This window comes from Haemaphysalis longicornis, unplaced genomic scaffold, assembly GCF_048455015.1.
Source record: "Haemaphysalis longicornis isolate Haplotype H1 unplaced genomic scaffold, Haemaphysalis longicornis Haplotype H1 scaffold_4, whole genome shotgun sequence".
Lineage (NCBI taxonomy): Eukaryota > Metazoa > Arthropoda > Arachnida > Ixodida > Ixodidae > Haemaphysalis > Haemaphysalis longicornis.
In genome coordinates this window covers 21446748-21461217 of record NW_027526361.1, presented here as the reverse complement: position 1 = coordinate 21461217, position 14470 = coordinate 21446748, and the positions used below count along the sequence as shown (strand labels likewise).

General features: G+C 49.6%; 1 protein-coding gene across 1 annotated transcript in view; it reads left to right on the top strand.

Annotated features, from left to right (window-relative positions):
- Positions 1 to 14470, top strand: part of Timeout (circadian regulator timeout) — a 366583-nt gene that overhangs the window by 265568 nt on the left and 86545 nt on the right. The window contains exon 19 of the mRNA XM_077706142.1: positions 10445 to 10530. Within this exon, the coding sequence (XP_077562268.1) occupies positions 10445 to 10530 (86 nt within the window). The remainder of the gene's footprint in view (positions 1 to 10444; positions 10531 to 14470) is intronic.

The following is a 14470-nucleotide window of genomic DNA, read 5'->3' as shown; positions in this document are numbered from 1 at the left end:
TCGAGCCAGAATTTGCTTTCAGCGCGCGCATCGCGCCCTTGGAGCGTCTGCTCGTGTTCTGCTATGTTGCGCATCGTCTGCTAGGTGTCTCGCTTTGAACATCGAATCCTGGATCCTTGTATGAACATGCCTAATAAATATCACAAAGGTGCTTTTCCACCGTAAATTGAATTGAGGCTGTAGTGCGCGAGCTCACTTTAAGCTCTCAATTTATTTCTGATAAATATTGCGCTTATGCGTTCCTTCGGTTTCCGTGGCAATCACTTACAGACAATAAAGTGCTGTTAAATTGAGCGTCATCTTTTTATCGACTCTGCTTGAAGCAAGCTGGCTAGTTTCGATGTGATGAACTGATCGCATTGCATCAAGCTAATGAAGGAATAACCGCAAGCTCCCTAAGAAACATTTTTCTTCCGGATTCCAGTTTCCAGTTATTTTTACAGCGCCCGATTGCTTCACCGCTACAAGCAAGATAAAGTTAGCAGACGACGTTTAGACGCTCTGATGACGCGATTCGCGCGCTGAAAGCATAGCCTCGTTCGACACACGCAGCGCATGCGTGCTGCTTCGGACAGCCCACGGTTAGCTGCTCTGATAGTGCCGGCGACCACGCGCTCGCGTGTTCACCATAAGTGAGCTCACCACTGTACTTCTACCCTTGCAAGTTTGCTGAAGCGTAGTGTAGCTTCGTTTAGAGGAATCGCTTCTGTCCATCGCCTCCTGTATTTTTACAATGCCAAACGCATCGCGCGCTTCCCAATGGGAGTGAGTGGTACGCCTGCAGTGCCCACATGTCGCGAGGTGGGGCCCCGAGCTGAACCGGGACCACGCAACTGTAACTGACTTCGAGAGCGGCCTGTGCCTGGTTGCCAGGGCAACCGATGGTTGAGAGTGTCAAAGAAATGGCGTTCGCGCCAGCGCTAGAAAGCTCAGACCCGCGGCGGAGCATGTTTTGCCAACGTTGCCGCTCTCCACCACGTGACCCGCCGCGGTGGCTCAGTGGCTAAGGCGTTGCGCTGCTGAGCACGAGGTCGCGGGTTCGATTCCCGGCCGCGGCGGTCGCTTTTCTGGTGGAGGCGAAAAGCAAAAATGCCCGTGTGTACGAGATTTCGGCGCACGTTAAAGATCCCCAGGTGGTCAAAACTAATCCGGAGCCCTCCACTACGGCGCGCCACATCGCCTGCGTTGCGTCGGCGCGTTAAACCCTACAATCAATCAATCTCCACCACGTGGCCCCTACCTGAACTGGTCACATGATTGAAGCGCTGGGAAGGCTACCGATTGGGGGAGAGTGGCCGGTCCGGGGTGATGCGTTTGGCATTGTAAAAATACAGGAGGCGATGTTCTGTCTCCCTCTCTAATATTGCCTTTAATTTTAATCAGCGGTTGAAAAGGCTTGGCGACGAAAGGTTGACCAATAGCGACAGTGAGCAGCTGCGCTATCATCGTTTGTTATCACGTTTGCAGGTGCGCGTCCGCAATACGTGCGCGTGGCAGTGCTAACCTTTTATTAACACAAGCCGCCCACGTCGCGCGTGAATATGATGAGGCGTTACGTCATTTGCACGGAGAAAGTAATTTGTTTGCGGGCAGAATTGTCTGTGCGCAACTAAGCGTGCTTTTCCGCGATTGTATCGTCATTTAACATCAAACTGGTACCTTTTGATGCCACGTGGAATCCAAATATATACCCACGTCCGCTGAACATCGCGCAGAAACACGGTGTTGCGTTCCGAGCTCTCCGCGCGGTCTTCTGGAAACCCTCAAGCTCTTCCGAAATCGACCACATTCCGCGTGAGTGGCGGAAGAAGAAAAAAAAGAGAGCCTTGGTTTCCTACGGCCGTGTTACGAGCTCGGCCGTGTCCCAGCGGAGCCCTTCTTTAACCGGAGACGGAGAAGCCCGTGTAAACAGTCGTTGGGAAAAGAGAGTTTCGGACCGCCCCTTCTTTGTTTCCGAGCGGCGCTTCGTACGCGCCTTTCCGTTGCGCGCTCTTCTGCTCCGGAATGTGTCCTCCCCGGGATTCGCTGGAGGGCTGCACCCCCCGCGTAATTCGTTTAGGCGCTGCGGTAAGCACAGGACGGCGCTCTTTGCTCGGAGTGGCCTCTCGTTGCGAGCGGACACACACCGTTATGCGCGAGACGGAACGGCTCACTACACGCGAACAGCAGCGCGCCGATCCGTGTTGGATAATTTTGCTAGTAAAGTCAGATATTTCTATCATTGCGTACAAATCGAAAAATTCGGTGGACAAATCAGTCCAGCTTAGTGTCATGCGCGGTTAGTGTGAAGCTGTTGTTCCGTTGTGATTCCGATGGACGGTTTTGGCATTTCTCAGCGAACACGTGTCATTCTGAAGGGAAAAGTGGGACGGCGGAAACAGGGGTGTAGCTCTGGGGGCTCGTGCTATTCACGTGACGTGGTTTCTCGTCAGCTCCGCGCAAACTATGCCGCGCAGCAACTGGTGGCGGCCACAGAGCGCATGAATTTTGAAACACGAGGGATCAGTCTGTCTGTCGCCATTGAGTGAAAGGGACGTATGTGCTTCCGCCTGTGGTGGTGTGTACACCTAGTGGCGGGTGCTTCTGAACGCGCGCCACTGATTTCCTCGCGATCTCATCAAGCGCGGGCGCGTTGGTCATTGGTACCAGCTATTGACTTGTGTGTATTCTATTGTAGTATTTTACAAGTGCATTAAGAATGCCGGGGCTCCTTATCTTGGATTTGGATCAAAGGGTTGTATCAATTCTGTTATTTTTTAGTGGTTTAATTTTTACTTTTTTCAAATCCCCCCACCGGGCACGTACCCTAACAGCAGGACCCGTTGTTTATTGAACATTCATTCATTCATTCATTCATTCATTCATTCATTCATTCATTCATTCATTCATTCGAAGAATGCACTGGGATTAACGAAGAATCGATGTAATCTTCGGGTCACGTGCTATGATTGCCGGCTTGTTGCTTCCTTGCTCGCTTTCTTTCTTGCTCCCTGCAATGCTTGGTTTCGATATTAAAACAGCGGGCGGCTTTCTCTTGGAAATACCCGCTCGATGTTACTGCGAATGCCTTATATTCCCCTGAGGCGAAAAACAGCTTTGTGAGTAGCGGGTGGCGGCTCCAAAAGTCCACGTGCGCGTGCCGCAACATGGCTTTCAAACGAAACGGTGACGAGAGGAGGAATAAAACAAAACAAGGAGATTGTCACGTATCTGTTTGCTTCATTCCAAATAACAAAATTAAGTTTTTTTCTGTTTATTAGCATTAGTGTTCAATGGGAACCGTATATAACAAGCCGATGAGGCTTATAAAACGAAAACTCCTGATGGTCTCGTCGGGATATAACCAATCAAAGTTATATAATAACTTAAACCCAGTTCAACCCTGTGTGAAATGAGCTGAAACAAAGCAGCTCTTCGGTGAGCTCGAGCGTCAGCGGGCGCGAACCCGAGAACGACACCGCTGTCGCCGCGCAAACGTCAGCGCCGGGAGGCTCCCTCCCCTCTCCCTGTCGTAGGAAGACGGAGAGGATCCCGCCTCTACCAGACCACTGCGCCCTCTATTGGTGGGTCTGGGAACCAGTTTCCGCGAGGCCGCCGGCGTGTCTGGGAACCTGCTCCTACCCCTGTGCACAGATAACCTCCAGATAACCTCACAAGCGCTTGACGTGGGCTAAGCTCGCGTCATCCGTGGAGGGACAAGGAGCTGCGCGGACGCCGCGACCGGCATTCACTGCGCAGCCCTGAATATAATTGTGGCCGCTTTCATTTCGTCCATCAGATACCGCTACCCTCACCTTCGCCGTCGCAGCTACCAAGCTTTATAGTCCGCGTTCGTTTTCATTGCGACATCCTGCGCCCACCCGCGCTTGCCGCAGTGGGCCGTTTTGCCTCATGTATATTCTTGCTCCGTGCCCCTGCGTGACGCCCGACCTGCAGCAGACGGACGAAAAATCTCAACCTACAACAGCTCCGCTGTTGAAAGATACTGGCGGGGACCTTATCCTTCTGAGCGGTATAATGGGTGCCTAATGCTAAAAACATTCAAGGAAATTCGATGTGCAGTGAAACCTCGTTAAACCATACCTGACGGGGACGCGAAGAAATTACGTACTAACCGGCCCTACGGTTTATCCGAATGCATTATGTCAAAGGGAAACCGAGTCGGGGATTCGCCTTAACTACGTATAAAAAGAAACTACAGCTTATGCAAGTACGATTTAACGAGATTCCACTGTAAATACAATGAAGTCATTTTCTCGGGGGGATGGGGGCGTTTCACTTGCCTGTTATCTAACGTTAGAAGTACAGTGAGAAGGGGGATCGTTGTTTCGCGTTCTCTGCCGCTGAGCAGCAACAGTCCTTGTCTGCGCAGCTTTCATCAGTGGCCTTTCATTCCGCTCGCTTATCTGATGTATGGATTGCAATGAGAAGCGATATCATGGCCCCGCCCCTTACGCCGATCGGCAGCAGCCCCTGTGTGTGCTGCCGTTATCAGCGGCGTTTCAGGCCGATGTGGAGAACGTTAAGAGCGGAGCGGTATTCGGATTCTGGTCCTACCGAGGGAAAGCGAGTCGTATGAGGCGCAAGCGAGAACGGAGCCTCCGAACTTCCTAAAGTGTTGCTTCCGGCATCAAAAAGTGCAACTCGTCATTGCGAGGGCAACGGTGTTGACCGAAGTACAAGCGGCTCCCAAATAAACGTTTTCGCATTCACGTCAGAAATGCGAAAAACTGATGTTCTTTGCTTTTTTTTTTTTTTCCAAAAATAGCGCTCCGTACTGCAGTCGGCGTGCATGACGCGTAATTTCGAAGCTGAATGCGCCTTTTGGCCATAGGATGACGCCGGCAATGACGCCCCAGCATTTTTTTCCCGTCTTTTATCTTGTTTGCAGAGGCGCCGCTTTTGTCGTCGAGTGCACTTTCCCCGCATGGAGAGTTTTCGCTCCCCGAAAATTCGGCGTCTTCCTTGGCGGGCTTCGCCGCGGAGCTTTTGTCCTCCTCCGTGCCCGTCTCCGAGCCGGCCGTCTTATTTTCCCCGCGGGCGCTGCCTGCGCGCTTCTCCGGCCTCCGCGGCCCCGAGCATCTATGGCTTTCTTTCTCGATCAAATCTGTTTATAGACCTCATCTTTGCGCTGTTTGCTTACCCGATTTCCATATAAATTGAACGCCCAGATTAAGTAAGTCGTCCGGTGCTGTTTTCTTTCCACGCGACTTTTTGGGTCCCACTACGTCGTCCCTATCCCTCAGGGGTCGTCGTCTTTCTCGGCATTGTTGAAGCCGAGAAATCCATTTACGAATTCCCCGAGTATATTTTTTTTCTGTAGTATTCGTTTGGTTGCTTTTACCTTTTAATTCCTCCTCATCTGCCTGGGTTTTCATTTTCTTTTAAGGAAGTATACTGCTATCGACTGGATGTCATATAGGGGGGAAAGTGTAAGAAGTTTGGGAACGGGGAGGGTTCTTTGCGCGGTATGCAAGCCACCGGGCTGCAGCTCGAGATGTAGCACCTTGGCAGTGAAAGTTTGGTGAAGTTATTCGGCTGATGAAAGCGGAGGTAGGAACGAAGGGCGGCCCAGAAGAGCTGTAATGAACGCGAACGCAATGAAAATGGCTATGGTGGAGGGAAGGAGGGGGCTCTCAGGAGATGGGCGCAGGAATGGGAGGGCGCGCATTTGGGGGGTACGAACGGAACACTGCATTACCAGTGGGAACGCAGGAGACGAATGCCTACGCAATCAATATAGGACCCGTGCGAAGAAGCCGGTTAACGTTCCGACTCCGCGAAGCATCAATAACGAAGCTTGAGGGGGAGGGTGTTCACTCGGGGTGAGTTTTCCAAGTTCTCACTTTATTTTCGTTTCTCCTCTTCGTCTGTGGCCCCCTTCTTCTTTGCGCATGCGGGCGCTTTGTTTTTTTTATTTTTTATTTTAACTCGACGCGCGGCTCTGTCAGGGCTGGAAAAGCTTTTCCGGGCAGCGGCTGTAATCAAGGGACGAGAAGAGGGAACTAATAAAGTATCGAAGCCTAAACCAAAACCGAGCCATAAAAAAGCGGACGGGAAACTGCGTGCTCGGCACCGAGCTTCGTAGTTTAGTTTCGGAAATAAATATCCTCCGTCTAATACCGTCGTTCGTTTTCCCCCACAACTATCCATGCTTCCATCGCGGCTCCCTATTTCCAACACTTTCTTTGCACCTTTCTTTCCCTCCCAAACGTTCCGTTCTTCGAATGCGAGGACTGGCGGACAACCAAGGCGACAGTTTTCTTTCTTCCTTTTTCCTTCCTGTGTTCTGCTTTTGTGCCCGCGAAGCAGAGTGGAACTCGGAGCACGGTGGACGCGAAGAAGAACTTGAACGAACGAAGAAATGTCTGAACTGCGGAGGAAGAAAGCCCGCGCCTGCGCGCCGTGCTTGATATGCATCGAAGCCGAGCGAGTCGAGATTGGGCCCGAAAGACGCCCCGAGGCCGCACCGTTTATCTTGCCACGCAACGGAATCGGTGCGCCGCCGCCGCCGCCGCTGGGCCCTCAGCTACGCTCGGCGGAGTCCTCGGCAGCTGCATTTGCATAAACGACCGGCGGAGGTTTATTCCGGGCCCCGCTCCCGCCAGGGACCAGCGTTTGTCCAGTGTGTGTCCTTAGGCGCCCGCCTCTGGTGATATGGGTAAAAACGAGGACTGAAGTAAAAAATGTGACAGACAGTGTGTCGATGGGTATAGCGGCACGGCATGTCTATCTTCACTCTGGGCACTGCGCCCAATCGCCTAAGAGTGTACTTGTTGCAATCGAAACGTGGTTCCGAATTAATCGGTGCTTTGCCACACTCCTGAAATGTTAGAGCAGACTGCGGTTGGTGTGATGCTTGTGCTTCATGAGCCTAATTGAAAGGGACACGTGACTGCGTTGTCGCCGATAGCGCAGTCTGGCGTCTACAAACAACTATGGCGCCGTTCGGCTGTATCAATATTATGCGGTGATGTGGGACGAAACCGCGTTCGTCTCCTCTCTATACGTTGCAAGCGCTCCGCAAAATGTAAAGCCCTCTCGGGCTTAACCTCAGCAGCCGCCGCTCAGTGTCGTCAGTGTCCCTCAGGGAAGAGGGCCGCGGACCCCGCGTTCCCCGTACTTGTACAGGCTAGAAATAGAAAGGCTTTTTGGAGTCTTGGCAAAATTTGCTTTCGTGAGTTATGGCTCGCTGCGGGGCTGTTATTGCGCAACTGGGTACCACAACAAAAGGACGTGTGCCGCTCGTATTTTGTCTCCCCCCCGCGTTGCGCTACCTATTTCATGCTGTCTATATAACGGAGCTCCTGCATGTCTAGTATACGGGGTTTTCCACTTAGGGTGACCACGCGATTCGCAACACCGTGTAATGGGGGTGAGGGGGCGCCTATCTTCTTGTTCGTGGCAAGCGCGACGAGAGGGTTGCGGCGAAGCAAACGTCACGGAATGTCCAAGCGCGCGGGAATACTGGCTAGGAATGCAGTTAGTAATGCATGTTGCGTGCTGGGCAAAAGCTTACAAGAGTAAGAAATACGCCGTCGCTTTCACTGCTCGACTGTCGAGAATTCCCGTGGGGTGGTGTGATCTTATACTCTCGCAACTTGCGATGCTGGGTGCGGTGGCAGCGAATAATTATAGTATCGTTTGTTTTGCAGGAACTGGCAGTGCGGTATTTATCCTAGCTTGTAAGAAAGTCAGTCACGCAACACTGAGGCGTGACTTGAGCAGCGAAAATTACAGCCTCGGGATACCTGAAAAGTCTTACATTTTGATGAGAATACCATTTTGATGATGAGCTGCTCTGACGTCGGCTGCTGCCACCAAACGGCGATTTTGGCATTGTCTCCAGTGCGGTCGTTGAGGCGGAGCGGAGTTGATTAAGAAGAAATGGACGTTGGCAGGGCATGTAATGCGAAGGCAAGATAACCGTTGGTCATTAAGGGTAACAGAGTGGATCCCTAGATTAGGCAAGCGTTGCAGGGGGCGGCAGAAAGTTGAATGGGCAGATGAGATCAAGAAGTGTGCGGGGATAAATTGGTCGCAGTTAGCACATGACCAGGGTATTTGGAGATTAATGGGAGAGGCGTTTGCCCTGCAGTGGGCGTACATAGGCTGGTGGTGGTGATGATGATGATAGCGGCAGCACCCAGCTGCCTCTGTGAGTTGTCACAATTAGGCGCTTGAATGGAGAAATCTCAATCCTGGAGCGAAGGGTATATTTGCGCTATAGTTTCGCTGCGAACCTGCCTACGCCGGCCATCTTGGTTGTGTTGCAGTGTTGCCAGATTGCTGCACGAACTTGGCGTTAGAATTAACGTAGGCGCACCCGGGAAAGCTGGAGCCAGGCGCGAGGCTGCAGGTGCTTTTTTAAAGACGATAGTCTTTCTTGGGCTACTTAAACCCAGAAATTTTGTTCTGTCTGTATGGCTGTTTGTCTGTCCGTCTGTCTGTCTGTGACCCGATTCAGCCACCCGGCCAAAGCAAAACAATGCCTGCGCAATAGTCTTATATAGTCACAGCTAAATCTACCCGTCTAAGTCCGGTGTAATGTTCATGCTTGTCAACATTGTTGAAGAAGAACAAGACATTACTCAAATATGAGACAACATATCGATACAGAAGTGATATTTGCAGTGTTCCTTTATAAAGAAATCAAACATGCTTGACTTTTGCGAAATTAAATACTTCATCAACTGCAGAAAAAGAGTTCACTCCGCCGTCGCCTGCTGTCGCCCGCGCCACTATAGCTTCTGGCGCCATTTTAAGAAATCAACCGGCAACAGTTACGCAAGGTTCCACTAGGTAGGTTCCACGTTCTGCTTGCAACGCACATGGAGTAGGGAAACGCGGTTCTATAAACGTTGAAGTAGGGCGCCTCGATTAACGCGCGTCTTCGCCGTACGGCAGCGTTCGCATCGAGACACCCGGTTTGGAGCAGTGGAACGCGGGAAATTTAAAATGATTTAAGCAAACCTTTGGTGTCTTTACCTTGGGAGGAGCGCGACGCAATAGGAACAACATGAGAGGTGAGCGGGAAAGCGAAGGGAGGCATTTACTTCGCAAAAGCCGATAAAGACTATCGTCTTTTGACAGCATTTGCAACGAAAGGAGCAGATACGCGGCCAATTTTTTCTTGGTGTTTCATTTCTGAGCCGCGTCTGCTTTGACAGTGAGTAGCGCGGGTTGCGCCCCCTTCCGCAGTGCGCTCCCCGTCAAGCTTCTCTCTCCCGGCTTAGTAGCTTCCGACGTAGTCTCTCCGATTTCACGGACGGGGCACTTACGCTTCCGCGCAAATAATACCAAATTGATACTTACCAAATTGCCAAATTAATTGATACTTACCATCAGGGTGTCGAACCGAAATTTTGTCGGGTTCGGGTTCACTTCCGGGTTCGGTTCCGGCGCACCATTCCTTTCCGGTTCGAACCAGTTCAAACGGGTTCGGAGAAAAAAAACAGGTGTTTTTTGTGTTTAATTTTTTTAGTGCTGCATTTTCGTTTCATTGTAACGTCGATATAGAAACAAAATCATATTGTGTGTGTGCGTGTGTGTGTGTGTGTGTGTGTGTGTGTGTGTGTGTGTGCGCGTGTGTGTGTGTGTGTGTGTGTGTGTGTGTGTGTGTGTGTGTGTGTGTGTGTGTGTGTGTGTGTGTGTGTGTGTGTGTGTGTGTGTGTGTGTGTGTGTGTGTGTGTGTGTGTGTGTGTGTGTGTGTGTGTGTGTGTGTGTGTGTGTGTGTGTGTGTGTGTGTGTGTGTGTGTGTGTGTTTCTCTCATTTGGGCGATTCAGTGGGATCCTGCAACCCTTCTTACAACCTTTTTAGAAATCTTCAATGGTTCCAGAACGTAGTCAACCAACACACCCAATACTTAGATTAGAGGGTCGCAAAGGTTTCTTCGGAACGGTTTCTTCGTTTCGTTCGGGTTCGGGTTAATTTCCACAATGGCGAAAAAATACGAGTTCGGTTCGGTTTCGGAAAAAATTCGGCTTCGGTTCTGGTTTAAGGTTCGGTTCCGGTTCGACACCCTGCTTACCATGCCTGACCTATCTGATGGTATAAAGAGCAACGCGTACATGGCCGCTGCTCGTTAGCCTTCATCCACACACGAATTTTGTAGCTTTCGACGAAGTCATCCGTGCAACGTGAGCTAATAAAGCAGCCCCACGAGATGGGGTGTGCAAAAGTCGGAAACCTTCCGCAGTCCCCTTCCTTTTTTTGTGAAGTCATGAATGGCAGTGCGGGAAATTGAGTGGGGCGGGAATACCTGCAGTGTTCTCGCGTTTTGCATTCCATCCGCAGTTAAACAGGCACCGCGCATTCTCGGCCATGTAATCTGCCGATGTACGACATGTTTGTTTTGCACATTAGTGAATTCATTACAACTCCGGATAAGTTTACTGTTCGCTGCTTTGATGTCCTCCTAAATATTTAATTTTTTTTTTTCAGGAAGTCGTGCAAGATTGCGTGGACTGAAGAGCAGGTGTACGAACTGAAAGTTCTATACGAACGCTACAAAGACGAAGCAACGCCAGGTCAGTCCCATGCGCTTTGTGTTCGTCGTGATCGCATACAGTCCAGCTTGCGCTTGCGGGCGTACGTGCGTGCGTGCGTGCGTGCGTGTGTGCGTGCGTGTGTGTGTGTGTGTGTGTGTGTGTGTGTGAGAGAGAGAGAGAGAGAGAGAGAGAGAGAGAGAGAGAGAGAGAGAGAGAGAGAGAGAGAGGCTAAGTGAGTGAGGTAAAAAGCTTTGGCAACTGCAAAATGTGGCCCGTTTTTGACGTCTTTGCCGAGGTTGAGCCTTGAACATGGCTTTAAGGGTTATTTGCGATGTCACCTTCCCCCCACTGCTTCGTTCGATTGTAACGCTTTCGTATAGCTCCCCAACGCATCGCTGCAAGGGGGCGTAGATAACTTTGTGTGTGGGCACTACCCCAATGCCGGCAACACTTATGGCGCCAAAGTTGTACGGCCGGTCAGGGTTGCGCGGCCTTACGAATATATATAGGGCGCGGCTCTTCGTTCGTCACTCAGCAAAAACCGCTTTTAAATCCTTTTAAAAATTCCGCGTTCCCCTCCTCTCCCCCAAGAATAAAGAAAAATAAAGTGGGGAACAATACCCGCTCCAGCAAGGCTATGGCAGATTTAAAGCCAATATAAAATAAATGAACGGGACTAGAAGCCAAATTTTTTTTTGTTTGAAGAAAAGGCAATTTGCAGGGTAAAAAAAACTACTTTCCACGTTTCATATGCTCGGGCAGCAGGTACACAGAGCGTAAGAAGAGAGTCGGCAATCAAGGATGTGATTAAAAGTAAATAAAGAAAAACAGGTATCAAAATCTCCTAATTGTAAAGTGCAGTACAAAAAATGTAGTTAACAGCGTGAAAAAAAAACGGATAGGCAGCAGATGAACAAAAAAAACAAATACATAGGGTACTACACTTGTAAAAGTTAGCCACAGATGTCCGTCTAGAAGTAGCTGACGCCACATGCAGTAGTAATAACTAAAGAACTGCAACGTATGTTGTTGTTTTTTTCCACGAGAATTATAGCAGTGGCCACATTGAACTGCACCGACGCGGATAGGCCGTTCTTTTGAGCGCGTCCCACTTCTAAAAGTGTGTGCGCCATACACACCGCCGTATTTGTGAACTCCTTACGAACCTTACTACCCCGCGGTACGTTACGCAGGCTCTGCCACTAGCAAATGGTTAGGATATTTACTGGGTTTAGGAAGTAGTATACAATAGATTAAGGTCGTGCTTATCACTAGGTTATGTATGGCCAGTTAATAAACGCATATAGCTCAGAAGGGGGTTATCGCTAAAACTTTACTAGTGAAGGTACGGGGGCTTACTGCCTGCTTCTGTTAGTAACCCCAACGAGGGCTAAATTTACTACCCCCAGTTACTAAGTATCTAGTGTATACTGGGACAAGTAACCTGTTAGGGTTCCGTTAGTTAATGCCACAACCTTTTTTTTTAAGTACCTATTGATGTGCTTCCGTATCATCTCGTTCGTATTATTTCTAGCCAAACCGAACAAGTTCGGTTGCAGACGAGTCAGCAGTGACTAACCTGAGCTATTAGCTAACAATACATCGAGAGAACTGCGTGAGAATGGACTAGAGCGTAGTAGCTTTTCCTGCAAAGTTCGTCCACCTACTCGCGACATCAAAGGTGACATGGTGCGCATAGGACAAATCCATGCGGTGTTCTGTCAGCGATTTCTCCGCCCACGCACTCCCTGATGTTTGGGCCCTTCTCGCGCGTTTATTGGCCCGATTGTGCCTGGCTGACATCGCCAGTATCTTCTGCTATAAGCTTTTGGCTTCATTAGCGCACTCCCGCGGATTTATCGGTATAACACTGAATCCTGTCAGGGCCACTCGGCTGTACGTTCTGTACCAGCGTAGCTGGGCTGGCATTGTGAATACTCGTAGAGGGGTTCAACTAACCTCGGAGCAAGGGCAGCAACCTAGTTGTAAGTTTTTAGGCTCGACATCCCTGCGCCCGGTGGGTGCCTTTGTTCTATAGCTCGCCGTTAATGATATTGCGAAACTGATTGCATTGCAAGCAATATCGGCTTAATCGACCAGACTTAGGGGAAATCCCCAGGGTGGAGTAAGTTTCTGCGAAGGAAAGTTTGACATCCACCTGAATGCAGCCATACGGCTACTAAGGAAAGCTATACAGTTTCCTCAGTTGAAGAAAAAAAAAGTTGTTCGAGTTGTTGATCAATTTGTTCTCGCGCTACAAACGACTAGCCTCTTGGTTAGCTCAGTTGGTAGAGCGACTTCTCCGGTTAAGCGGTGGTCCCCGGTTCGTATCCTGGACAAGGACGAATTTTTCTTCAACTTCGAAGTTTCTGGGGAAGCTGTATAGGTTTTCTTTGTAGCCGTATGTCTGCATTCAGGTGGATGTCGAACTTTCCTTCGCAATATCGGCCTATCGCGGAAACCTGGCAATTCTCCTGCACGCGGACATCCATTGGCTTGTATGGTTAACGCTATTTTTGCAATCGCCGCCGTTTCAGATGCATTTATGCAGTGTTAACCGTACAAGCGAATGAATGGCCCCGTGCAGGAAATTTGCAAGCTTTCCGCGATAAACCGATATTGTTCGCGATGCAATCAGTTTTGAAATATCATTACCGGCGAGCTATAAAATTTGTTCCTGCTGAGTCTCGACGAAGACGGATACCCGTTCCGAGCCCAAATCTGTCACTCGCAACGGTGTGCATTACAAACCCGTTGTCCACTGCCTCTGTGCTTTCCACCCTTACGAGCGGGAAACCTAGACGTATAGCGGCAAGATTAACACCGCAACAGTAACGCTTTTTTGAGGCATAGACGCTGCAGGCACTGACGTTGCTAGGGGGTAAATTTTGGGTTCACTTGTTGCATAGTTTGGGCAGCCGCCCTGGCCAGTATTTTACCATTTCGACATCTGCCACTTCCTTCCACCCATTTTCCTTCCTCCGCCTTGACGAGGTCGGCAGCCGGTCGAGGGATAATTCGTTTAAATAGACATTTACAATAAATTGGACAGCTAACTTTTTTTTGTATCTTTTAGGCGCCTGCAGTACAATATTCGGTAACGTTTGTGTTCACTTTTTTTGTGATTCGAAAGTTCCTAAGGGACCTTGAAGTCAGTTGTAAACGGTTGCCAGTTACATTACCACGATAGTCTGGAATGAACAGTGCTTGTTATCATTTTCCTGATCGATTTACACGCGTTTTAATGAGAAAATTGCCTTAGAACTCCTAAAGCACTTTTCTAAAGCATTCCTAAAGCACATCGGTGGGGAGGATAGCGCAAGAGATAGTGCTCTTGAAGTGCTCTTTCTCTAGTACCATCCTCTCCAAGGATTTGCTCACGTCTTTCATACGAGCCCAAAGGCCAGTGATCTTCTGTGCGGGGAATTTTCCCTTTTTCGGGGAAATTTCGGCTGTAATTTCGGTCAAAAGGGAAAAAGAGAATCTTTAATACATGCAGAGAATTTGAGGAGTCGTGGAGTAACAAGCAAAAATAATGTCAGTAAACCGTACCTCCCATCATTTATTACGTTGTTTTCTCTTGTTCCCTTAACGCTTCGGCAGATTTATGTTCAGACATCCAAAATCGTGTTGCCGCAAGCCACCGGCATCTAGGACCGCTTTTAACTCAGTTCAGAAAACAGGACGCGACATAGAGGAAAGAATACTGCATTATGAAGACTTAGTAAAGCGTGAAGCGGCCGCGGCTGAAGCGCTGAAGCCTGCTCGCATGTATTCCTGCGCAATATGCAAAAAAAAAGAAAAAAGTATTTCGGGTTCGCCTTAGTCCGCCTCCTGTCAACAAGTGATGGCGCTAGAAGTCCCGGTGCTAAGCTAAAATTACATCAATTACCCAAAATGTCTTGTTCTGTTTCATACGGGCAACTGGGAGCTTTAGCATGCAAAGTAAACACGCTGTTTGGTTCAAAACGTGAAATTT